This window comes from Octopus sinensis, linkage group LG14, assembly GCF_006345805.1.
Source record: "Octopus sinensis linkage group LG14, ASM634580v1, whole genome shotgun sequence".
Taxonomy (NCBI): domain Eukaryota; kingdom Metazoa; phylum Mollusca; class Cephalopoda; order Octopoda; family Octopodidae; genus Octopus; species Octopus sinensis.
Window position 1 is genome coordinate 16,645,689 of NC_043010.1, and position 27,885 is coordinate 16,673,573.

Sequence of the window (27,885 nt, forward strand, 5' to 3'; positions counted from 1 at the left end):
CTATTGTTACGACATCGACTAGAAGTTTTCTCAACAGAAGTCCACGCTGGATCTAGCCGATCTTGTTGGTTATCTCCAATACTACCTCTTTTTTCAGTTGACGTCTTAATTTCAGTCCAATGAGCACTACGTCTTCGTGCAGGACTTTCATGTGTTCTATCAGGGGCTTCACTTAAACCTCGGTAATGCAAGTTTTGACTCTGGCAACTTTCGCTCCGATCCCGATTTGGTGAAAAGCTGCTACTTCGACTACTGTTTCGATGTGAGACACTTCCCCGGTGAGTTCTACGACTTTTTGCTCTGCTTGAACTGATGCAAGATTTTTCTAGATCTCTCTCATCACAGATTCGGTCTCTAGAGTGACATCGGTTACATTTGTTGCGGGTACAAGTTTCTTTTGTTTTCTCTAAATGTTTGTGACATTCACGAGTATTTGCGGCCCCATAATCTTTATCCTGAGAGTTTTTACATTGATTTCCTACTCCTTGACACTCCTTAGAGCGTGGTGTCGGGCTAGTTCGTCGGGAAGATCCCTCACAGTTTGTGCCAAGACAGTTTTCCCCTGAGCAATGGTAATCAGCCTGTTGGCAAGAAGATGGCACCACACCATCAGCTCCTTTCTCATATTCAGAGTCACCTTTAATATTGACTGACTTTCTCACATCTTCCCAGTAAAAACTAGATTTGCGAATATGACATGGTGAGGAATCTCTGTGGTCTGCTTCTTTCAGCCATTGTCCCTGGACTTTATCAAGATGGTTCAAGTCATGGCATTGAGGTTTTGCTGCATCACAGCCATCTGGCTTTAACAAGGAATCCCCGGCTTGGTCTGAGATTTTCTTGTCTCGATCTAAGCTATCATCTCTATTTGAACGTGTGCTCCAGTTACGCATCCTTCCTTCTTTCTTGTACAGCTCCCACTGGCTGTCGGGGTAATGATACTCATCATAGACCACTGTTGATTTGTCAGGTTGGTAAAAGGTCGATAAAAATCGCTCACGAGCCAGTTTCATGTAAGCTCGACGATGCCTGGGGCTGTCAAAGTCGATGCCACTGTATCCACCAGACTCTGGCTTCTGTTTATCACTGGTGCCATCTGCTACAGCACATGACAATGTTGGCACTGTTGTGGTTGTTGTTGTTGGGGATGTTGTTGTGTTTGTTGTTGTCATGTTAGTGTCTTTTAGCTTTGAGTCATTTAATTGATGGAAAGGGCTGTTACTTGAGAGGTTTTCTTTCTGTGGATCCAGATTTTCATTTAAGTTGTCTTTGCTGCTCTTTTTCGGCGACTCACATTCAGATCCACTCTCCTGCATCTTCTCTAATAGAACCTTGGCACACTCCAGTGAATACCAGGTTCCTTCCAAGCCATAAAGTGAGGTACGTTTATCAATACCGAACCGGACTTTGGGGATTGAAGTGAGTTCTCGGATGTACTTCTCATTTCTCAACAGCAGGTTTGTGATATCGGGGTCGAGAGTTGCGGTCATTGACACAAAAACCTGTTTAGAAAAGAAAGGAACAAAGTTAGTCTCTTTTAAAATTCTTCAAATGCTGCTGCTACTACTACTACTACTACTACTACTACTACTTCTAGATATCAGATGTCTTGCAGGTGTTGAAGACATGTGCAGAGATGTGGCTTGCATTCTTTTTTTAAAAATCACTCAGGAAATTTAACTGATTCCATCTAGAAATCGATGCCAGGTCATGGACCAATTTTGAGAGGAGTGTAACCACTAGTCTTTGATGTACATCCTGGAGGTGGATTCCTAGTAGTAGTAGTAGTAGTAGTAGTCATATTATTAACAACAATAACAAATCCTTACATTATTGGTGAGAAGCCACATATTTTTATAAAAGAGATAGAACGAAATAAACTCCAGTACTTACTGCACCCTGGAGGGTCCAAAACTCAAAAACTGAATCTATCAGGTTATGACCTCAGCATTTAGAGAAGAATAACATTAAATACTTCTAAAGATCAAATTCACTTCCCACTGCACATCTCCAACTAATTTTTATCATATTAAATACTAAAGTTCTCTCCCTTGCTCTATTTCCATTGTTAATAACACTGATGACTTTTCTTCTCGTTATGAGCGGTGTTCCAAGTAATTAAAAATTGTTTCTAAACCATTACACTTTGTTAACTCGCACGTAACTATGGGTTTCTTATACTGAAGACTGCTGGGAATTTAGTTTCATGCTCGACTATTCTTGCTAACACCCTGCCCTAAGACATTAATGATAATAAAAATAAGGTGGCGAGCTGGCAGAACTGTTAGCACGCTGGGCGAAATGCTTTTCGGTATTTTGTCTGCTGTTACGTTGTGAGTTCAAATTCTGCCGAGGTCGACTTTGCCTTTCATCCTTTCGGGGTCGATAAATTAAGTACCAGTTACGCACTGGGGGCCATGTAATTGACTTAATCCGTTTGTCTGTCCTTGTTTGTCCCCTATGTGTTTAGCCCCTTGTGGGTAGTAAAGAAACATAATAATAATAATAAACCACGGAGAGTGGCAGAGTCAGAGACTGGCAAAATCCTCTGGGATTTCTCAATCCAAATAGATCAGGACCACATATGCTATATAATTGATGTTGCAAGCCCCCCTTGACATAGGAATAGTCAGGAAGGGAGTCAAAAAGATAGATACAACCCTCTTAAGTATGAAATAGCCCAGCTATGGAAAATGAAGAAGGTGAAGATAATCCCAATCATTGTTGGGTCGTTGGGAACAGTATCAGAAGGCATCAAGAGGAATATAAAAGAAATTGGAATAGAGTGCCTAGTAGAACTGTTACAAAAGGTTTGCTTCCTTGGCACTGCCAGAATAAGCAGGAAAGTATTAGATAGCTGAAAAAAATAGATAGCATGGTACTGTAGGCTGTAGGTAGTAAGCCCGCTACACATGCAAGACTTCAGGAGCTCCAATAAAACTTGTGATAAAGAGATAATAATAATAATAATGCTATAGTGCACCCATCCTGAAATGGACACAGGTGGTGGTTTTGTTCAACATCCTCAAACTACCCTTATTCAGAGACATTTTGAGTGGGATGGGCTACTCAATCTGAAGAAGATTCTAACTGGGCCCCCACCTGCAAGGCCATGCACTGTTTATCTTGGTATGCGATCGCCATGTCACGTACATGGTTGTGATGCATGTGCCTGGTGTACCCTAATCAGACGGGCAGTCATGATGGGTATATTGGGCTTTGTATATTTTCCCCCAGTGTCACTTTGATGGCATGCACTGCTCTCTCACTCAATAATAATAATAATAACAGTAATTGTTTCTAGTTTAGGCACAAGGACAGCAATAACTGAAATGATGGATATAAAGAGAGAAGATGGAGAGAGAAGTGTGAACTGATTGTCTGTGACAACTTTAGGAAAGAAATTCAGACTGCTGAGAAAACATGACTGAAGAACTGTTGCTTAATTGAAGAAATGTTCAAAGAAGAAGAAGAAGAAGACAATGTCAACAATGATTTAGTGTTTAGACAACAACAACAACAACAACAACAGAAGGAACAAGATGAAGTTGATCCCTACAATAGAAATGAAGAGATCTTGTTCTCATTACAACAGTTTCACTGCCTCCTCTGCAACTTACCCCAATGAACTCTAAACAAGGAAGGTTAATAATTTCAAAATGTCTGAAGGATGATGTTACCATTGTCTATTTTGGTGCAAAATTTGCTCCTCTCAAGAGAAAGGGTTCTTTTTTTTCCCTAGAATTCAAAGACACACATAACATTTTACTCCTAATCTTTATAAGTATTCACATTACCTCCTTGCAAGCACACATGCATATGAAGTAAAGTCTTGCTGGTCTCAGTACACCCTCTTAAAACTAATAATTTTATGAACAAATGAGGGAGCCTCTGTGTTGTTTGAACTCCTATAAATAGTAGCCAAGTTTTCCTCAAATGATAACATAGTCCTAGATACACTGTTTCATAAAACTGGATATGTATGGCTAAAAGTAAGCTGGATCACAAATGACCAACGGCTAAATAACAATAACTTATAACCATTTAAACTTATAAACCTGAATTTCATTCATGATTTTACCTGAATAAAGTTTGTCTTTTCCACAGTTCCAATCTTCTTGTTAATACTTCAATACAGAAAATATAAATGACTAAAGATTAACCAAATAGTCAACAATTTTGACTATCATTAGTCATGTCAAATACCCAGAATTCCTAACTGATGAGAAAAGGTACAATAATATCCTCTCTATTTCCTAAATCTTATCAAAATGTGAATTGTTTAGCAAATATAACATTAGAATAATAATAATGATAATAGTGTCTGTCTCACCGAAATGATAGTGCGGTATTGTTACCTGATTTTGTCATTTCAAGTAAAACATTATGACATTGATGTATGCGATGCAATCATCATCATTGCATTTGAAATTGCTTAACGGTTGATTTCTGAAAACTTTCAGACAACGTTTCCCATCCTCTGTATCTACTGATTTTGCTTTGTACACCGCTATTAATAATAGTAAATAGTTAATCTTATAGTCTTTGGTGGTTTGTATATAGGATGGTGGTGTTGTCAACTAAGGTTTTCATTTTCTATGTAGTTTCATTTCATTATATGTTCTGTAATAGCTGCTGGCTGTAATTGCATGCTATTGGAGCCACATGTGCTTCTGATCAGCCTAAAGTTAAAACACTGCTATCTCTATTCCACAACACTCCTAGCTATAAACAACCACAGAACTGAGTTATGGTTCACTGTTACAAATTCACAAGTATTTCATTAGGGTATCCTACTAAACCTAATCTCTTTTCTAACCGCAAAATGCTTTGCTACTTCAAACTGATTTGCTTAGCAAGAATTACACATCAATAATAACCATCTGACCTAATATGTTATTGGATTTGTACGTGTGTGTAACAAGAGTCATGTGCAGTATGTGTATGTGTGTGTGTACTGTGTGTGCTTTGTGTATAGTGTGTGTGCGTGCCGTATTGTGTGTGTGTGTGTGCATGCTGTATTGTGTGTATGTGTACTGTATGTGAGTGTACTGTGTGCGTGTGCTGTATGTTTGTGCTGTATTGTGTGTGCGTATGTGATTTATGTGTGTACTGTATGTGTGTTTGTGTGTGTGTGGTGTGTGTGTGTGTGCATGTGGTGTGTGTGTGTGTGGTGTGTGTGCATGTGGTGTGTGTGGTGTGTGTGTGTGTGTGTGCATGTGATGTGTTGTGTGTGTGTGTGTGCATGTGGTGTGTGTGTATGCATGTGGTGTGTGTGTGTGTGTCAAAAGTCCAAAATCTAAAAAATGCCTTTCTTTGAACCGCTGAAGACAAATTTGTTAAACACGGAATGCGGAATTCTCACCCCCACCCACTCCCCACCAATTGGTTTATGATATTTCTTAAATTTGTTGACCTTATTTCAGGTGCTCACACCTGCCTTACCAACAGAGAAGAACATTTCTGTTGTCGACTTTATTTCAACGATGACCACCACCCCTACTGCCATTCCCAAAACTCCACTAGTCAGACAGTAGTCACATTGAGGTTTTAATGATCTTGAAAGACCAAACTTCTTTAAATTCATGGCCAATGAAACGCCTTTGAGGAAACCGTTGCAACCGAATTGAGTTGCCATGGTTACAGGGTGGGTTTGTATCTGTTTATTTGATGTAACAACAAGTAATTCAAACAGTTCACCAAACCAAAGATAAACAGACTGTCCATCCGTAAGCATACTTTTGTCATAAATATTGGTCGTGAAAGAAAACATGGCATTGAAGAGCAATAAACTGCAACTATGAATGTAATGTGTGGCACTTTATAGATCATGTGACCAGCTTCTGATGTTGGGTTTAGGATTAAAACCTTTCAACAGTTATTTGTCAGTTCTTGCAACCAACTTGATGATGGTTACAATTGCAATAATAAACTCAGTCTGTGCAAAATGTTTAAGTATGGATTAACCAAACACACAAATGTAAATGCGTGTGTGCATGCGTGTGTGTGTGTGTGTAGATGCATATTTTCACACAAGATGACAGAGTAAGATTGGTTTACTTTTTCTATCTACAAGTTTTGTTAATGCAAATCCTGGATTCTGTTTACACACACACACACACACACACATACACACAGACAATATCCAGATTCCAAGATTGGGGATGCTGGTTATAGTAGCCGCAACACTTTAAGAAGTAATGACCCCTAAAGCCTATAGAAATGAAGGCTCCAAAGCCAGTCCTTCCTTGCTGACCAATGGATTATAAAACCATCCTAATCATATGCACCCCTGTTTCTGTTTTTTTTTTTCTCCCAAGCACAATGTATCTGGGACTACATTGTTTAATGTGTCAATCCTTTTTGATGGCAATGATTATGATTTCCATTAGATTTCTGCAGAGGCGCAATCACATGGCTTTATGTTCAGTCTCCTTGCACACCACTTTGGGGAATTGTGTTTTGCTGCAACCCCAAACAGACCAATGCCTTGTGAGTGCATCTGACAGAGAGAAACTGTACAAAGAGCATCACACACACACACACCTAAACAAACACAAATGTATACACAATATGCCCATACTCACCTAAACCAGCATAAACATCATCATCATCTACCGTCCATTGTCCATGCTGGCATGGGTTGGACATAGACACACACACACAAAGGCCTTCTGATTGAATTTGGAAGGCAGAAGTTCCTGTTGTGTGTGTACATGTGTGTGAAAGTGTTGATGCCTCCTAACAGAGAGGAGGGGTAATATATATATATATATATGCGCACACACACACATATATACATCTAGACATCTAAATGCCAAGCAACAGAGGCAGACATTATTTTTATGATACGCAGTACCAGACATGTCTGCTCAAAACAGATTGAAGCAGATACGTGAACACCCATTCCCATCTCCTGACACACACACACACACATTTTAAATTAAAAAGTAAAGAGCAACCGTTCAAAGGCAAATGTGACATGGACCCTTCATTACCAATTCTTTCATCTTTTTATTGATTTCAGGGACTGGTCATGCTGCAGTACTGCCTGTGAGGTTTTGCAGTCAGCCACATCTAGTGCCAATACTCATTTTATCAAGTGGTCAACATAATTTCTTTGATAGAAATGTCAAACACATAAGCACTAATACAGACCCACACATGCATGTAAAGGCAGGGGTGGCTTCTTCTAGATTGCCCATGGGCAAGGGATGGCAGTACAAACGCTTCTGGGGGTAGGGTGGCAATGAGGTCATGGGTGGAGTAGACATAACCTTAGCAGAGAAATGGGTTGATGAAAAGATGGAGGTGGAGAGTGTGAAAGGAGTGATACGATTAATGGTAGATGCTAGAGGCTGGACTGACAGATGGACAGAAGGAAGTGTTTCTCTGAGGCTCGTCTGCAATTTATCATGACGATGGATGATAATTACATTCTCATCGCTGATGACTTCAACAGACATGGTGGACTGGACTCCAGTGGATTTCAAAATATTCATACAGGTTATAGCTTTGCTACTAGAAATGAGGAGTGAACAAGGTTGCTGGAGTTCTGGAATGAAAATGAATTGTCGATATCCGACACTAACTGAGGAAACCTGCTAGCCACCTGGTCACCTATTGATCTGGTGGGCACACAAACTACATTGACTACATTCTCACCAGAAATAGCAATAGGCCGATGCTGGTGAATGCAAAGTCCTCCTTTTCTAGTGAAGAATATACTTCCTAACATAGGTTGATAGTGAACTAGAAGGATTCAGAGAGAAACCAATTTAGAAAAGGAAGATATGGAAACTTAAAGATCCATGAAACAGAGATTTAATGGTATTCTAATTAAGGAATTTGATAAGAAGGAAGAGGAGACAGAGACCTGTGATGTAGAGGACAACTGGAACGTCTTATGGGACAACCTACTGAGGGTCACAGAACAAACCTGTGGCTTGTGCAAAGTTGCAGCCAGATCAAAGGTTACATGATGGTGGAACAGAGAAGTAGACAGAATCATAAAAGCAAAGAAGAAGGTTTGGAAGTTTTTGAAGAATGTGGGTAACAAAGAACTCTACTATGTACCTAGGGGAGAAGCTAGAAGATAAGGGTTATTAAGTAAGGGGAAAAGCAGAAAGGAAGAGGTTTGTCAATATTCTACCTAATTAGTGTGGTGGTGGTGGGTCAATGTGTATGTATCTATGAGTCTAATTCAATAGAAGAATTTCATATATAAAAAAAAAACCTTATTTGTTTCAACATGAGTTGATGAATTTCTTTCAAATGCAACAAATAACTTCCTAGCCACAAACTCTATTCAGGGTGTATCGTGTTTATTTCTTGTAAAGGTGCCTACTTCTGGTTTCCATTGGATACTACATTTTTTTTTAGTTCTATTATGTGAGGATCTATTATGTGCTGCTTCCGTGTTATCAATGTATTCTATGAAGCAGACATCTAAACTGTTGTTGACAGACCAATAGAGTGGGTTTTGTTAACACATCTTGTCACTGTTACACTGCAGCAGAATAATATTACAGGTAGATTCTGTGTGCAGTTTCATTCCATTGAAACAACTTTTAAAGCATTTACATTCTTCTTTTACCAAATTCTAAATAATTTTAATAACATCAAGTGATGGTTTGTTGCCAACTTAATGTTGCAGTGCCAGGAAAGGGAATAATGCTACTGCTATTTGGCCCCACGAAACATCATTTCCAGTTGACTGTGTGATACAAGCATTCTGTGTCCTTATCAGTGAGGAGGGTGCTTGTTGGACACTGTGCAGGACGTAAAATAAGACCTGTCAAAGAGCAGTCAATGGCTATCCAACAATATGTGTACATGTATATGCATGCGTGAAAATACCTGGGTTAGTGTCCAGGCACACGGTTGGCCCACTGGGAGTGGGAGGACTCTCTATTATTGTCATAACATTTGTCAAGGAGAGGAAAACTCGGAGAAAACCTGTGACACTGACAATATCCGATGATGTAGACTAGTTCTTCTTTTCGAGTTTATTTTGTCCATGTTCAGGGAGTGGGATTGGCTTTGTGAAAATCCTTTCCCTCTATAAAAAAATCATTATGCACAGGTATCATTTGAAGAAAGAAAAAAAAACCTATCACAAAGATGGCTGGTCATAGCCCTCGCATGTGTGGGACTTTCGATCAGGTGATGGAAATACTCAAACAAGCTTGCAATCACACACACACACACACACATACATACACACACTGGGTGCAATGGACAAATTGTTGCCATCTTACATTTTTAATTTTGCGTATGTGTATTGTTTTTGATTTTTCAAGTACACAGTATAGTAGGGTCAGTTGAGCAGCATCTGTGAAAAAGACACAGCACCATGATGCAGTTCTCTCTGCCAGAAATTTGGAAATGACATGCTGTACTGCTTGACATTCATGCCGGAAGCTCCAATGCGAACATTTAAGAGTGTTTGGGTGTCAATCTGAGGACAGTGCAGAGAATTCAGATAGAGTTGGATGAATGTAATGGTGATTATGAAGGTATGGCAGCTTGGAAAACTCACTCTGATCATTCCGATAAGAAAAGAACTCCTGAATCTGTTGGTGAGATCCAGGCCGTAATGGACAACAAACCCTCTAAGTCAGTCAGGCCCATCGCCAGGGACATGGGAGTGTCTGAGTTTCTTATCACGCAGGTAATGCATGAAGATGTTCAGTATTCCTCATACAAGATGAGAAAGGGCCAATTTTTAACCCAAGACATCAAGGACAAGAGGAAAGACCATGCTACGAAGCTTTTGAACAAATGCAAGCATCCCCTCCAACCAAACATGCTTTGGCTTTACAGGAAAAATCTCTGCCAAGATCAGGCAGTGAACATACAGAACAACCGTTGGCTTACCATGTCCCCAAAACATGTATAGAAACTGATAGAAATCAAACATCCAGTCAACATCATGGTGTTTGGAGTGATCACTAGTGATGGCGACGTTATGCCTTCATTCATCTTCCCACACAGCTTCAGACTCGACATGGAGGCCTACATCAAGTGCCTGGAGGAGGTAGTGCTGCCCTGGATCAAGAGGGTGGCTGCTGGAAGACCCTATGTCTGGCAACAGGACTCTGCACTATGCCGCACAAGCAGGTGAAACCAAGTTATAGCTGTCAGACAATTTCTGCAACCACATCACCCCTAACATCAGACCACCTAACTCCCCACACTGCAACTGCCTTGATTATTATGTGTGGGGTGCAGTTGACCAAGAGACCAACAAAACTCTGTGTAACGCCAAAGATGAACTGAAGGCAAGGATTATGGCAGCATTCACCAGCTTAAACAAGGAAACCGTCCAGAAGAGTTGCAGGAGATTCTGAAATCGTCTGGAGACCCTTGTTGAACCCAATGGCAATTTTATGGAATAAATGTACTCTTTAGTATTTCAAGATATTTTAATGTAATTTTGGTAAACATATCTGTTAAAATGAGATGTCATGTCATTTTCAGTTTTGCATAATTTAGATGACAGCTTATTCACTGCACCCTGTATATGTTATATATATATATATATACACAGGGCTTGGACAAAATAATGGCATCATAGCATCATAATTTTGAAATATCTATAAAACTGTCAAAAGCTTGTTTAATTTTATGATTTTTGATTTATTATTAGTGTTGCTTTATATGTTTTGCTAAAATTGCTGTTTCTTTTGAGATATCATCAGAAAAAGGTAATTAAAATTTATTAAAATGCCAGATCTGTCGGACTTTCAAAGAGGTCACATTGTTGGTGCTCGTAAGGCAGGCACTAGCATAACAGAAACAGCCAAAATGTTTGGTGTATCAAGAAGTACTGTCTCGAAAGTAATGACAGCCTTTGAGAAAGAGTGAAAAACCTCCTCGTTGAAACAAAACACCGGAAGAATACCAAAACTTTCAGATAGGAACTGTCAGACTCTTACACAAATTGTTAGAAAGGATCACAAAAGTACAGCTCCCAAAATTACTGTAGAGAACCTCGAGAACCCATTTTACACAAAAATTGTTTGCTGGGAACTGCACAAAGCCAGATTTCACAGGTGGGCTGCAATCAGAAAACCACTACTTTCAAAAACAAACGTTGCAAAGCATTTAGAGTGGAGCAAAAACTTACAGAATTGGTCCCTAGAGCAGTGGAAGAATGTTATTTTCTTAGATGAGTCATCCTTTACCCTATTTACGACCTCCGGCCGAGTATACATGTGGAGACAGCTAAAAGAAGCATTTGACCCAGACTGCTTTCTTCCAACTGTTAAATATGGAGGAGGATCTGTGATGATCTAGGGGGCTATATCTTGGAAATCTGCCAGCCTAGTAGTTTCTCTTCATGGCAGAATAAATACTCAAGACTATTTAAGCATTTTATCTGATCAAATTCATCCTATGGTTGCGGAACTGTTTCCGGGGGGAAACACAATCTTTGAGGATGATAATGCACCAATTCACTCAGCTAAAGTTGTTACTGAATGGTAGAAGGAACATTCTCGTGAAGTTAAACATCTTATCTGGCCGCCACAGTCCCCAGCTCTCAATATTATTGAACATTTATGGTGCATTTTAGAAAAACAAGTAAGGAGTCGATATCCTCCACCATCATCACTACAAGAACTGGAGACTGTTTTAGCTGAAGAATGGACAAGAATTCTTTTGGAAACAATTCAAACTTTGTACGAGTCCATACCTTGTAGAATTCAAGCTGTAATTACTGCCAAAAGCAGTCCTACCCTATATCAAAATAAATTTGTTTGAAATTTTAAGGTGTTTCCATTATTTTGTCTAACCCCTGTGTATATATATATATATATATATATATGTATATATATTTGTATATAGTATGGGTAGATGGAGAACACCAGTTTGACTGAATTTTATTGGTCAACAGCAGTCGGATGGTTGGGTACATCATCAACTTAGCAGAGAGTGTTGGGAGTGGGTGGGGTAAGATCTGGCGATTTGGCAGAAAATGACATGGATGAGTGACACTTGCAGCTGATTGACCTTTTCACAAGGGAGGTTACTGGGATTGGACTGAAAAATAAATCCATAACAAATATTTGATAGCAAAAAGATAAAGTCTTAAATCTGTTATTCTCCAGTCTTGTTAGTTGGGTCATAATGTGTAATTTTTCTGATAAACATGAAGAGTATCATCATACTCCCTCTCTTTATCTATCTATCTATCTATCCACACATACATACATACACATACACACACACAGATATATATGTGTGTATGTGTGTGAGAAAGAAAGACAAGCAGATAGGCAGAGAAAACAACAGGGATAGATATAATGAAGCTAGACTGTTTAGCTGTGCATTTTAATGGAAACACACTTTAAGTATTAAATAAACAGGAACAGCAACAACAGCATCAGCCACACTAAAACCTGGAAATGCCTACAGTTAGAGCTGAATGAAAAATGAAGATGAACAACAAGAGAAGCAGCAGATCGAAACAACAACAACAACAACAACAACAAAAATAGCGGAAAATAGCACCAAGAAGAGCAGCGAAAGGAAGGAGGTGTAAGATTGAAGGAAAATGGAAGTATAAAAGAAGACGCTGACAAAAACAGATGAAAATGCCGTCAGACCGATCAAAGAAGCTCGGAACATCTACTTAAAACCAATCAAAACCAAACATCTCATCATCAGGCTTAAAACATGTTTTGTATGCCTCTGTGTGTGTGTGTGTGTGTGTGTGTGTGTGTGTGTGTGTGTGTGTTTGTGTTTGTGTGTGCGTGTGTCTGCATTTCCTTCCTTTTTCAAACTCGCTCACTCTCTCCATCAACGTTTATGTAATCTTCTCTTATTTGTGGCTCATTTTTCTCTCTGCACCTCTTTCTATGTCATAAACTACCTCTTTACTTGTTAGTCTATCATCCTCTCTAACAATACAATTACCTACCTCTGTATCTAAATATATATATATATATATATATATTAACCAATCTCTATTGATCTATCAACCATGCTACACCTCTCTTTCTCTTTTTCCCTCTCTCCCTATATATATATATATATATATATATAATATATATATATATATATATACACATACATACATACATACATACATATATATATGTGTATATCACTCACTATATTGATATTCTCTCCACTGCTCTCTCTCCCTCTCTGTTCTATCTACTTCGTTTCATGCACACTCTCCCTCCACCCAATTATACACATATCGATCAGTGTGTCTTGCTTATGCAGTCTTTCTCCAATCTTTTGCATTTCCTCAATGAACTTAAACCAAAGTATAACAGGAGAAAAAGGAAAAAAAAATATAACAAACAACAACAACAACAACAACAAAAAAACAACCAATCAAGAAAATAAAATAAATTACAAATGTGAAGAGGAAAATAAATCAATAAATTATGATAGGAGGGTGGGGGGGAGAAGTTTAATGAAGAGAAATAAAAATTGAAAACGAAAAACTGATAAGGAAAAACAAAACTAAAATGCTGCTATTATGTTCACGGCCAACCCCCAAAACTGTTCAATGTTCAATAGAAGACAAAATAAATAATTTATCGATTGTGTTGTTGTTGTTTTTAATGTGTTTTTGTTGCAGTTTTAAATTCAAATTTAAAACAAAAGAATTTTTAATCCCTCAACAGTGCTTCAAGAGGAATGGAAAGATTAAACTTTGACAGACCCCAAATGTCACCAGGGCAGCTCCGACCCTTTTCAGTTTTTGTACCTTTTGCAAACAAAAGTTTGCTTTTAATGATCATCCTTTGAAACAGAAATTCTTTCGGATACTTGTCATGCCACCCTCTTTCACCTTCTCGCTTAATTCCTTCTCCAATTTCATTCTTTGTTGTTCTTTATATATATCGTTTCATTTATTGTTTTCTGTTGCTTATTTCCCCTTCCCACCTCTCTCTCTCTTCCTCCTCTCTTTTACACCATTTCCAATTCATTTCTGTCCAAGTATGTTTCCCTGTTCTGTTTCCTATTTTCTTTAAATATTTACCATTTTCCATTTATCTAATACTTTCTCCACACACACACCATTTATCAAAACCATTTTCTCTCAATGTTTGCCCTACCCCCCCACCTCCTTAGTCTCTCTTTCTCTGTTCCTCTTGTCTCCCTCTATCTCTCACACTCCCCTTTCTCTCTCTCCCTTTCTTTATTTTCTCTCTCATATTCCTCTCCCCCCTACCTCTCTCCACTTTCGGTCCATTTCAGGTTTTACTCTTTGCCTTCTTAATTCTTTCTCATTTACAATCTTCTCCTTTTACTCTCCAATTTCCTCTTACACTCAACACCTCTTTCTCTCTCTCTCTCTCCCTCCCTCTGTTTCCTCTCACCCATTTTGCCTCCAACTCCACCCCCACTCAGGCCCCACACAAACCACCATGTCAAATCCTTTCTCCTTTGGACAGAATGTCAACCCTCTGGAATCCCTTCCCACAACTGCTCACTTTTTAATTTTACTTGTTTCAGTCATTGGACTATGACCAGGCTGAGGCACCACATTGAAGGGTGTGTGTATATATATATATATATATATATGCTATATTAAATCTCTGAGTGAGATATAAATAGTAGCAATACGGAATCATAACATTTAATTGCCAACCAAGTGTGGTGTCCTATACAGGACAGTGCTACTGACATTTATAGCTCCAGGAAGACATCTCTTCCAGCTGGCTAACGACACACATTTGTGTCCGATTAGTATACTTGGTTGGCAAAAATCAAATTTGCTGACTGGCATCCGTGCTAGCGGGGTGCAAAGAGCACCATACGAGTGTGATTGTTGACAGAGCAGCTAACAGGCTTCCATGCCAGTGGCACATAAAAGGCACCATTCGAGTGTGATCGTTACCAGCGTCGCCTTACTGGCACTTGTGCCCATGCTAGTAGGGTGCTAAGAGCACCATCCAAGCATGATCGTTGCCAGAGCGGCTAACTAGCTTCCGTGCTGGTGGCACGTAAAAGGCACCATTCGAGTGTGATCATCACCAGCGTTGCCTTACTGGCACCTATGCCGGTGGCATGTGTGAAAAGATTCGAGCGAGGTCATTGCTAACACGGAAAGCGGATGTTAAACGATGATGATGATGATATATATATAGATATAGACATCACTAAAATAAATAAGGGTGCTAGTCAGCACCAGCATTGCTAGAAATATGAATATAGTTTAGCCATGGGGAAGCACTTATCTAATGACTGACAAAGGAGACAAGCTCCCTACAGCAAGCAAGACAGAGCCAGATCATCGATGATTTCGGATTTGATTAATCCTCATCAGTGATTCTCACCCAGTTGCTGAGGGTTAAAGCTAACTCACTTTGTCAGTTTATAGAAATCAGAGGCTGATTCCATAAATGGTAAAAGTGAAAATTGTAAATTATTAAAGTAGTTTATTTGCAATTCACAACCAAAAGGCACAAGTATAGATGTCACTAAGGTGACCAAGGCTGCTAGTCAGTGCCAGCATTGCTAGAAATAAGAGAACAACAATTAGGTTGGCAAGAAAGTAATTTCGGTTTTTTAATGTGAAGTAAAAGTCATTTAATCAATTATATATTTTCCATTTTGTTTGATGATCTTTTGCCATCATTCTAACAACATCATGATTCTGCACTCATTGACCTTCTGACCCTTATCAGCCAAAAACTGAAGCAAGTGTGATTTTAGGTCATCGTCATTATTAAAAGTTTTACCTTTCAAAGAATTTTGCAAACTTCAAAATAAATGGTAATCTGATAGTGACATCACTTCCCAACCAAGCTCCAATGATTTTTCACAAGTTAGCAAAGACATGTGTGGTCTAGCGTTATAATTGTGGAACACGATTCCTTTACGATTTGCTGATTCTAGCTGTTTTTCTTTTATTGCTTCCTCCAGTTTCATTAGTTGTTGACAGTAAACATCTGAATTGATTGTTTGGTTCCTTGGAAGCAGCTCAAAATACACAACACCTTTGTAATCTTACCAAATTGACAGCATGGCCTTTTTTGATGCAGTTCAGCTTTTGATGTGGTTTGTGCTGTTATTGTAGACAATCCACTTTTCATCACCAATGATGATTCGTTTAAAAAAATAGGTTGATTTCATTGTGTTTGAGATGCATATTGAAAATATTGATTCGTTGTGTTAAGTGAATCTCTTTCAGTTTATGTGGAACTCAAATATCGAGCTTCTTAATGAGTCAAAGTCATTTTAAGTGATTTTCAATTGTTATGTGTGATACATTTAACCTCTCTGCAATCTCTCGCGCAGTTATATGACAATCAGATTCAATTATGGCTTTGATTCGGTCATCATCAACTTCGGGAGGCTGACCAAAATATTAGTCATCATTGAGTGAAAAATTTCCAGAAGGGAATTTTTTAAAACCATTTCTGACATGAGCATTCTGTTCAGCAATCAACACCATAAACTTCACATATCACTTTGTGAGGCTCAGCACCTTTCTTGCCTTTACAGAAATAAAAAAAAAAGCAAATTATGGCGAAAATGTTTGTTTTTGCATTCCATGTTAAAATTGGCACTGAACTAACAGCTGTAAACAAAATTACGTACAATTTGCTTTTAAAGTAAGCTAAAAGTAATGACCATCAATTGTCAAAAGGAAGAATCATAACATTGACAAAAGTAATTTAAAAAATTGTAACTCTATCTACTTGCGAAAAACGAAATTAGTTTCTTGCCAACCCAATATATATATATATATGTCTACACTCGCGGAGTGGTTGGCGTTAGGAAGGGCATCCAGGTGTAGAAACACTGCCAGATCAGACTGGAGCCTGGTGCAGCCTCCTGGCTTCCCAGACCCCGGTCGAACCGTCCAACCCGTGCTAGCGCAGAAAACGGACGTTAAATGATGATGATGATGATATATATATTTATATTAGGTTGTTTCACATGAGACGTCATATTTGAAAGGTAACAATAAAATGTTTGCGAAGTGTTAGAAAACTGATTTATTTAATCAAAGTATGATCCATGTTCATTTATGACCTTTACCCAACACTTCTCTGTGTCATATATTCCATCTTTAAAAAGAAATTCATCTTTTGCTGTGATAAACCGTCCGTATGCTTCATTTACCTCTTCTCTATTTAAGAATGTTTTATTGCTTATGAAAAGCCAAACATACTTAAATAAGTGATGATCAGTAGGAGAGATATCAGGGGAACAGAGAGGATGTTGCAAAATCTCATAATTTAGGCTTTGCAACTTTTGGACCGTAGCTTGAGGAGTGTGAGGACGTGCATTGTTGTGGAGCAACATTGGGTCATCTCTATTCACTAGTCTGGGTTGCTTCTTTTTCAAATTCTCATGCATACACTCAGTTTCCTGTTGCAAAAATGAATAATGAATAACTTCCTTCGCAGACTACCATACAGTGACCACAAACTTTTTAGGGTGCAATGGTGGGTTTGGGTAGTGTTTAGGTGATTCCCCTGCATCTAATTACTGTCCTGTTCTGCTGCTGTTGTCAAAGAGTATCCATTTCTCATCACAAGTAACGATTTCATGCAAAACTGGTCTTTTTCCAGTTGATAAAGCAGTAAGGAGTACACTTTGATGTGTATGTTTTTTTGAATCTCATTCATTTGATGTGGAACAAACATCCATTTTCTTGAATTTTCCAATTTTTTACAGGTGTCCAAAAACAGTTATGTGAGATGTTTGGAGTTCTGACGGAAGTTTCCGAACCTTTTTTCTCGGATTTTGTTCAACCAAAGCATTTAATCCATCATGACGAATAACTGATTTTGGCCTACTCCTTGGTCTATTTCCAAGGCTATCATCTCCTGAACGAGAGCTTTGGAACCATCTCTGAACAGTTCTGATGTCAACAAAACCATTACTAAAGGCCCACTTAATAGTCTGTAGAGTTTCTGCAGCAGAGTGACCCATTTTGTACTCATACGAGAAAATCGTTCAACATAGTTTGGTTGTTATCATTTTCATAAGGTCTGTGGGTACGAATTCTGTATACCAATATTGTTGGGAAAGAAAAAGAGTCAAGATTAAAGGTAAGGCATACATAATTGAGTTTTTAAATGACTGAAATAACAAGTAATTAAAAATGCAACATTTCATGTGAAATAACCTAATATATATATATATATATAATATATATATATATATATATATATATATATGTATGTATGTATCATCATCATCATCATCGTTTAATGTCCATTTTCCATGCTGGCATGGGTTGGATGGTTTGACTGGGGTCTGGGAAGCCAGGAGGCTATACCAGGCTCCAGTCTGATCTGGCAGTGTTTCTACAGCTGGATGCCCTTCCTAACACCAACTACTCCGAAAGTGTAGTGGGTGCTTTTTACATGCCACTGGCACAGGGGCCAGAGGAGGCTGGCATCGACATATAGACACACACACACATATATATATGTATGTATGTACATGTGTGTATGTATATATATATACATAGGTTGTGCTGAATAAATTGTAACCTAAATATCTAAGTTATGTACAAATGAAAATAACATTGACATCTCATTTTAAAAGATACATTTACCAAAATTACATAAAAATATCTTGAAATATTAAAGAGTAAATTTATTCAGTAAAATTGCCATTGGCTTCAACCAGGGCCTCCAGACAATTTCGGAATATCCTGCAACTCTTCTGGATGGTCTCCTTGTTTAAGTTGGTGAATGCTGCCATAATCCTTGCCTTCAGTTCATCTTTGGTTTTACAAAGACTTTTTTTGGTCTCTTGCTCAGCTGCGTTCCATGCATAATAATCAAGAGAGTTGCAGTGTGGGGAGTTAGGTGGCCAGATGTTAGGGTGATGTGGTCGCAGAAATTGCCTAGCAGCCATAACTTGGTTTCACCTGCTTGTGCGGTATAGTACAGAGTCCTGTTGCCAGACATAGGGTCTTCCAGCAGCCACCCTCTTGATCCAGGGCAGCACTACCTCCTCCAGGCACTTGATGTAGGCCTCCATGTCGAGTCTGAAGCCGTGTGGGAAGATGAATGGAGGCATAACGTCGCCATCACTAGTGATCACTCCAAACACCATGATGTTGACTGGATGTTTGATTTTTATCAGTTTCTATACATGTTTTGGGGACATGGTAAGCCAATGGTTGTTCTGTATGTTCACTGTCTGATCTTGGCAGAGATTTTTCCTGTAAAGCCAAAGCATGTTTGGTTGGAGGGGATGCTTGCATTTGTTCAAAAGCTTCGTAGCATGGTCTTTCCTCTTGTCCTTGATGGCTTTAGGATAAAAATTGGCCCTTCTTCATCTTGTATGAGGAATACTGAATGTCTTCATACATTACCTGCATGATAAGAAACTCAGACACTCCCATGTCCCTGGCGATGGGCCTGACTGACTTGGAGGGATTGTTGTCCATCACAGCCTGGATCTCACCAACAGATTCAGGAGTTCTTTTCTTATCGGAATGATCAGAGTGAGTTTTCCAAGCTGCCATACCTTCATAATCACCATTACATTCATCCAACTCTATCTGAATTCTCTGTACTGTCCTCAGATTGACACCCAAACACTCTGAAATGTTTGCATTGGAGCTTCTGGCACGAATGTCAAGCAATACAGCATGTCATTTCCAAATTTCTGGCAGAGTGAACTGCATCATGGTGCTGTTTTTTTTTTCACAGACGGTGTCCAACTGACCCTACTATACTGTGTAGTTGAAAAATAAAAAACAATGCACATACGCAAAATTAAAAATGTAAGATGGCAACAATTTGTCCATCGCACCCAGTGTGTGTGTGTGATTGCAAGCTTGTGTTTGAGTATTTACATCACCTGATCGAAAGTCCCACACATGCAAGGGCTATGACCAGCCATCTTTGTGATAGGTCTTTTTTTCTTTCTTCAAATGATACCTGTGCATAATGATTTTTTATAGAGGGAAAGGATTTTCACAAAGCCAATCCCACTCCCTGAACATGGACAAAATAAACTCGAAAAGAAGAACTAGTCTACATCATCGGATATTGTCAGTGTCGCAGGTTTTCTCCGAGTTTTCCTCTCCTTGACAAATGTTATGACAATAACAGAGAGTCCTCCCACTCCCAGTGGGCCAACCGTGTGCCTGGACACTAACCCAGGTATTTTCACGCATGCATATTGTTGGATAGCCATTGACTGCTCTGGAGCCCTTCTCCCCTTTGACAGGTCTTATTTTTCGTCCTGCACAGTGTCCAACAAGTACCCTCCTCACCAAGCAAGCTTGATGGGGTTGCCAATTTAGTCACCGATGACCCAAACATGCAGCAGGTTGTACTGGGTTACATGTTACCAGTAGCATTCAAGAGCGACCTGACATAATATATATGTATATATATATGAAGAAGGGAACATTGAATTTTTGGAATAATAGATCTGTGAACCCTACTTAGTCAGTAGGGCCACTTCCTATGTCTTGTAAGTTCTACTCAATCAGAATTACACACCAACAACTACTAGAATATTTTTTTTTACTTGTTATGTTCTTATCAGGATTATGGAATCAGTCCACTAAAACCTTAAACTCTGGCTCATCATTTGATGGTACTACCAACTCCATCTCCTCTAATTGGTAATTAGATTAATTACATACTTGTTACATTGCTTGGAAACACACAACATACCTAGCGAAATTGAATCATCAGACTCCCTAATATGTTAGAAATATGAGTTGAAAAGTTGCAGCTCTGCCGATGACACTTTTTCTTAGATTATTTATGGAAGGACTTTCAAAATAATTAAATAAAAGAAAGAACTTGCAAAATTGAAGAAAAAAAAATTATTTAAAAAATCTGTAAATAAGAATTATTTTGCAAAGGATTGGTAAGATGATCCCTCAAACTTGACTCACATCATGTTTTTAGATAAATTTCTAATAAATCCTCGTTTGTCGATGCCCAAAATCTAATTTGATTACTTTCACTGCCACAAACAATCAAATCAAAATCAAGGAAAGTGGAAATTTTAATGCTTTACATTAGGATTTACATTTCAACAACAACAAGAGCAACAATCCAAAAGAAAGGAAGAAAATTTGGTCTTCTTACTGGTTTCGGCAAAACTTTGAGCGTCAACTGGGCATTTTCCAACTGGTGATTGCTCTGTGTCAGTAACTGTACACCTACAACAGAATGGTTAGATCTGAGAGTGTTGGTTGGTAGTATTAGTGCTAAGATTTGTTTCAAATTTTTGCACAAGGTCAGTTATTTTGGAAGAAGGCTCAACTGGTACTTTTTTTTATCAACCCCCAAATGGACAAACGACAAAAATAGCTTCAGCAGAATTTGAACTCAGAACATGAAAATGGACAAAATGCTGTTAGGCATTTCATCTGGCATGCTAACAGTCTTGCCAGTTCGCTGCTTACTGCGTTGGTGATTATATTACTCTAGTGAGATGAGATTTGTTTGGATGGTTGGATGGAGATGTGAAGTTCAGTTGGAGGTGTGGGTCAGAAAGGATTTTTTTATCCCTGTTAAAATGGCAAAAATTGATAAAGGGTCAAGGTAATAATGGTCAGCAAGTTTAGGACACTGAAGAGGTTTTCTCTGTTGACTCATTTTTTAAAAATATCTTTTAATATTTTTATGAAGAAAAGTACTGACACCACAAAAAAGGCACCCAGTACACTCAGTAAAGTTGTTGGCATGAGGAAGAGAACCCTGCTGCAGGGACCATACAAAAGCTACAGACATGCAGCTCAGGTCAGGAAAACAAGCGTTATGAGATGCCACTTGAAGACTGTAAAGAATCTGGCTGGAGTGCAGTACACTTTCCTGTAGAAGTTGGATGGAGATGTTTTATTAGAACCAGATTGAGACAGTGCCTGCTGTCATTTGGGTGTCAAACATTGGTAAGCAAATGCCACCTTGAAACAGATCCATGTGACAGTTAAGGGATCCAGCTAGAGAGGAGATGATCCTGAAATGGACTTAAGATTGAATACTAGTCAGTCAAACCAGTAAGTGGGGCCTCCATGAGCATGGGGCAATCAGTGTGTTGTAAAACTTTTGAGAGGAAAGTCCCTACTGGTATTTAATATGCAAAGTTTTCGACTGACTATGTTTGCACAAGCAAACTGTTTCCAAGTCTCTCCATGTTGCTATGGATCTTTATTTGTTTTTGATCCATTTTCCCACACAAGCATGGGTTAGAGGAATAAATTACTGAGGCTTTAATTTGCAGCCAGATGTCCTTCCTGTTGCTGGCTCTTGTCTGTATTTTCAAGTGAGGGATCTCCTATGTCACATATCCGCAAAGGTATTAAATGAGTGGATGATTTGTTGACAGAAGTGACAGCATCTGTATTGTTTGTAATTTGTGACTTAAATACAATGCAAATGTAAACACACACATGCACACAAACTCACACACACACACAAACACAGATGCATTAAGTGATCAACTGGCAAAGTCATTTGAGCTGAGCAGAGGTTGTTTTGCAATAATTTTTCTGGCTTTCTGTATTCTGAGCATCCCATCAAGGTTAACTTTGCCTTTCATCCTTTGGGAATTGAAAAATAGAGTACTTCTCATGTACTGGGATCAATTCTCTCTCTTTCCCTTTCTGGAAAAAATCAGCTGTGTTCAGACATAGTGAAGAGTAGGTCTGCCAGATCTGAAGAGGAAAAGAAGGAAGGCAAAAACATACTGTATGTCACAGTGGCCTACTAGCAACTCCACAAGGAGTTGTGGGCCTAAAGCAGGGTGATGTGTGTGTGTGTATGTATTCTGTAAATAATAATTTTTAAGCTTAAAGCTTGTAAGTGATTACCATGTTTTGGCTAAAAAAAATAATCTAATATTGGTGCATAAATGCCCTCGATGTTAAAACGGGTTGCATCAAAGGCTTCTATGCCTCAATATTTGACTATTTTTTTAGCCAATTTACAGTAATCACTTATAAGCTTAAAGCTTATAATTATTATTATGATTTACAGAACTGTCATTCATCATCACTTCTCCATTTAGTGCAGAAAATGCATGTGTATGTATGTATGTATGTATGTATATATTTATATATATATATATATATATACACACACACACACCTACTACAAATATAGTTTCTTGGTGTTATTTGTTCTAAATTAACTATCATACTCTTTTACTTGTTTCATTCGTTTGACTGTGGCCATGCTGAAGCACCACCTTTAGTTGAGCAAATCGACCCCAAGACTTATTCTTTGTAAGCATGGCCACGGTTAAATGACTGAAAGAGTTAAAAGAGTTAACCAACAATAAGATCCATATCAGAATTTTAATAAAAAGAAAGTTAAGAGTTTGAAACCAGCTGTTCCCTGAAATATATTGGTGAAAACATGACTTAATTGTAAAACTGAAATTTCAGGCAGAAAGGAAGACACAGAAAATAGGTGAGGTGATCACTGCTGTGTGAAAGTGAAAACAAACTCACCTTTATGATGTTTATAAAGAAGTACAGCCTCATTGTTACGCAGCGGGTAGGCTATATCCGTTATGTAACTGCCCCCATGTTCCTGACCATTGAAGTACTCCAGAAGTTGACTCTTGTCGAAGTTCTCTGGAATGTTTGATACATGCACCTCCATACCTCCACATACACTGCACATTTTGCAGCCACTGCAATGAGAAAACAGAGAGAAAAGGGTGTAAGTTGGAGAGAGAAAGAAAGAGAGAGAGAGAGAGAGAGAGAGAGAGATTGCAAAAGGAATCAAATAAACCCAACAAGAAATTACACACACACACACACACCTACTACAAATATAGTTTCTTGGTGTTATTTGTTCTAAATTAACTATCATACTCTTTTACTTGTTTCATTCGTTTGACTGTGGCCATGCTGAAGCACCACCTTTAGTTGAGCAAATCGACCCCAAGACTTATTCTTTGTAAGCATGGCCACGGTTAAATGACTGAAAGAGTTAAAAGAGTTAACCAACAATAAGATCCATATCAGAATTTTAATAAAAAGAAAGTTAAGAGTTTGAAACCAGCTGTTCCCTGAAATATATTGGTGAAAACATGACTTAATTGTAAAACTGAAATTTCAGGCAGAAAGGAAGACACAGAAAATAGGTGAGGTGATCACTGCTGTGTGAAAGTGAAAACAAACTCACCTTTATGATGTTTATAAAGAAGTACAGCCTCATTGTTACGCAGCGGGTAGGCTATATCCGTTATGTAACTGCCCCCATGTTCCTGACCATTGAAGTACTCCAGAAGTTGACTCTTGTCGAAGTTCTCTGGAATGTTTGATACATGCACCTCCATACCTCCACATACACTGCACATTTTGCAGCCACTGCAATGAGAAAACAGAGAGAAAAGGGTGTAAGTTGGAGAGAGAAAGAAAGAGAGAGAGAGAGAGAGGGAGAGAGAGATTGCAAAAGGAATCAAATAAACCCAACAAGAAATTACACACACACACACATGTTAACATATGATTAATACCACTGACCAGCATCTTGGCCATTTATTTTTTTTCTTTCTTCAGCCTCCAGTTGACCAACAGTCTGTGTATGGTATTTGATATCAGAAATGTGTGTGTGTGTGTGTGTGGTCATCCCTCAGAGTTGAAGATGATTGTTCATCAGGTTTAACTCCTCTTGCACCTATATAGCACAGGCCAATGTAAGGTCCACAAGTCTAGTGCTGGATCAGGTATTTGTTGTCTGTGAGGTTCCTTCATATGGCTTTCTACACAAACATTTATCAGTGAACCTTTGGGTTTGTTAACCTCCATCAGAAACACTTCACCTACACTAGTTTTGGTTATTCTCAATTGTGGGAAACACTGAGGATACAATTTTATTACGGGACTGTCACATTGAGTTGACAGTATATGACCACTAAATCGCTCCACCACCGCTCATGTCTCTGAGACATTTAGAAATTCAATATTTCTAATTTTGGTGATCAGTAAATAAATTTTACTGAAAATAGCATATATTTGCGAAGGGGTTGCAGTCATCTCAGCGAGTGAGACAGGCTACCCTGAACTGACGGCAAGCAATAGACTCAGAAACATATGTCTTCAGGTGCTAGTCCCAGCTGGCGGGGGTGATTGCCTCCCCATTGCAAATATAAGGACACAGAAAATGTGTCAAAGCCGACAGGAGACGTCGATGTTTCCTAGGGCTAAATGGTGGTGGTGTAATTCCCTTACTAGACTGTCACATTGAGTTGACAGTATACGACCACTATACTGAGGATACAGTTTCACAAGTTACCTTCAAGTATGTCTTTACACTATTTTCTCTGTCCTCTTGATTTGGCTTTTATTCAAACTGATATTGTGGAAATGATGCCTTCGTAACATGAGATATTCTTTCCTCTATTCTGTCACTGAATGGATGTGATTTTTCTCAGACATCTCTGCTGATATATTCCCAGTTTATGGAGATGTTGTCTAGACCTTGTCCAAATTTCAAAACCATGAATGAGAACACAGCAATAACTCTATACACCACACACTTGGTTGTATCATGTCATCATTTTTATACATCATTTTATGCACCCATCTTCTTGGAAATATATATTGATAGTCTCTCTCTCTTTCTCTCTCACACACACACAAAGAGACATTGATATATAAACATATATTAATGTTTAATTATATCATTCCTTGTTTTAAATCCATAAATCATTGTCAAAGGAATTAGACATAAATTTCCAACAGAATTCTTTAGAATAATGACAACTTGACAGTGAACATTTTGGAGAGTTTTACCTAATTTACCAGAATTCTACCCTAAGAAAAAGTAAAACACTAATTTCATAGTTTTCAGACACTGTGCCTCAGTGTGCTGATATATCACAGTGTACAGATGTGCCACAAGGACATGTAGCTAGACTTCAAATTTTTAAAAATATAATAATTTAAGATTTTAGAAAATCTATATAAATGAATTTATATAATTCTTTTCTAAAATTTTAACTGTAAAATAGTATTTTTAAAAATCTTTCCATGTGGACCAGTGAAGTGTTTTTTTCATCTTTTGGTGTGCAAGGTGACACGTAAAAAAATTAAAAAAAACATGATTTTTTCATGACTGTTGCCAGTACCGCCTGACTGGCCCTTGTGCCGGTGGCACGTAAAAGCACCTACTACACTCTTGGAGTGGTTGGCATTAGGAAGGGCATCCAGCCATAGAAACTCTGCCAGATCAAGATTGGAGCCTGGTGCAGCCATCTGGTTTGCCAGTCCTCAGTCAAATTGTCCAATCCAAGCTAGCATGGAAAGCGGATGTTAAACGATGATGATGATAATGATGATTTCCACCACAAACTCAGATTGGCGGCCATTGCACTAAACTCAAAAAACTTCACTGAAAATTGTTAATATTGAGTTATATTTCATTATGGTATATGTACATATACTCATATAGATTTACATGTACACCTGTACATTTACATATACATGTATATGTTTACATATAAGAGACCAAAGTGTACGTATGCCACTATATTTCTATGAAAAGGAATACCAAAATTGGGACAAGAACGCAAAACAGACAGATGATACAAAAAAGGGACAACAAAATATCCAGACAGATGATACGAAAAAGAAGGATGAGTCATTTGGAGTTTTCTTTCCTCAGTCAAGTTCCAGATTATCTTTGTAATTTCGGCTAGTTATACTTGAGACTGCTCCAATCTGGCCAGCCCCAAGGATAAACTAAGGTAAGAGCACTAGATTCCTTGGAAGAAAGCAGTGAATGTATACGAAAACAAGGATGGAAAAAATGGAGAAATGGTACACAAATACAAATGCAAATAAAGGACATTAACAACAGGTGTCTTTCGACTAAGGATGAATTAAATTAAGCTGGTGTGTGTGAGAGTGAAACCTTACAGCAGGGACATAAGAGATGACAGGCATGGGGGGGGATATAGATGTTGCACAGATTGTAGTTGAACCAAGAAAGAAAGGTCAGGATTGGCCAAACACCGATCACTTGAAGAGAGATGAGAGAGGTAGATGCAGAGGGATAGAAGAATTAGGGAGGGACACATGCATATATTCACATGTACATATCATCATCATCATCATACACACACACATATATATTTACTTATCCATGTATATATTTGCATACACATATATATTTACATATAGACATATATTTACATATGCATGCACACACATATATCTGTACACACCAACTAATGGAAGAAGGACATCCAGCATGGAAGACAGGCATTAAATAATGAAGCTATCCATGCTAATATTTAAAGGAAATCATCTCAATAAATCCATGCTTCCTCTTCCTCCTCCTACAAGCACTGAAATCTCATTGGATGCATGGATGCACACCTGAATGCACAATCAACTTAATCTACTGTCTCACGCATGTACACACACACACACACACACACACCAGTAGTAAGAACACAAGATTAGGTCTTTAGTCTATTCTTGTGTATCTGTTTTACTGATTGTTTTTAATTCTTGCAGTATTTTCTATGCATGCATTTTTTTCCCCACCCCCAACACAGACTTGCACACATCTGCAACATGCACAATCAATTCTGCAAAATACATGTTTATTCACCTCAAATTAATTGTAATGAAAATTGATGAAGCAGTAAATTGCTATTTGTAAATCCCCATTCTTGCATCTGTGTGATTTATTCACTTCAACACAAATCTATCATTAAAACACAAGAGACCTGTTTGGTGGTGTTGCCGTTGTTATTGAGGCATGGAGAATGAGTTACATAACATTTTGGGTAGAATTCATTATACTTATCAGGAATGGTATCTCTTGAATAATAAACTCACAACAAACAAACGTTCGATGTATGTTGATCTGCCCAAGCAGATATTTCTTTTCCTTACAACAAACATATCTGCAGATCTCATTAACATGTTTACCATATTGACACTCAAAG

The 27,885-nt window shown here is 38.3% G+C and overlaps 1 protein-coding gene across 3 annotated transcripts in view; it reads right to left on the bottom strand.

The window, feature by feature from the left end:
* The window catches only part of LOC115219254, a 250,510-nt gene that overhangs the window by 38,210 nt on the left and 184,415 nt on the right, over window positions 1–27,885 (bottom strand). For 2 of the 3 annotated variants that reach the window (XM_029789405.2, XM_029789403.2), the window contains exons 1-3: window positions 23,426–23,607; window positions 21,057–21,130; window positions 1–1,502 (exon numbers count right to left, since the gene is read on the bottom strand). The exon at window positions 1–1,502 is cut by the window's left edge and continues 1,091 nt beyond it. In XM_029789405.2, coding sequence (XP_029645265.1) covers window positions 1–1,502; window positions 21,057–21,130; window positions 23,426–23,600 — 1,751 coding nt within the window. In that variant the 5' untranslated portion in view covers window positions 23,601–23,607. Of the gene's footprint in view, window positions 1,503–21,056; window positions 21,131–23,425; window positions 23,608–24,107; window positions 24,293–27,885 lie in introns of those variants that run through there. The other variant, XM_036508688.1, reaches the window with a different exon arrangement.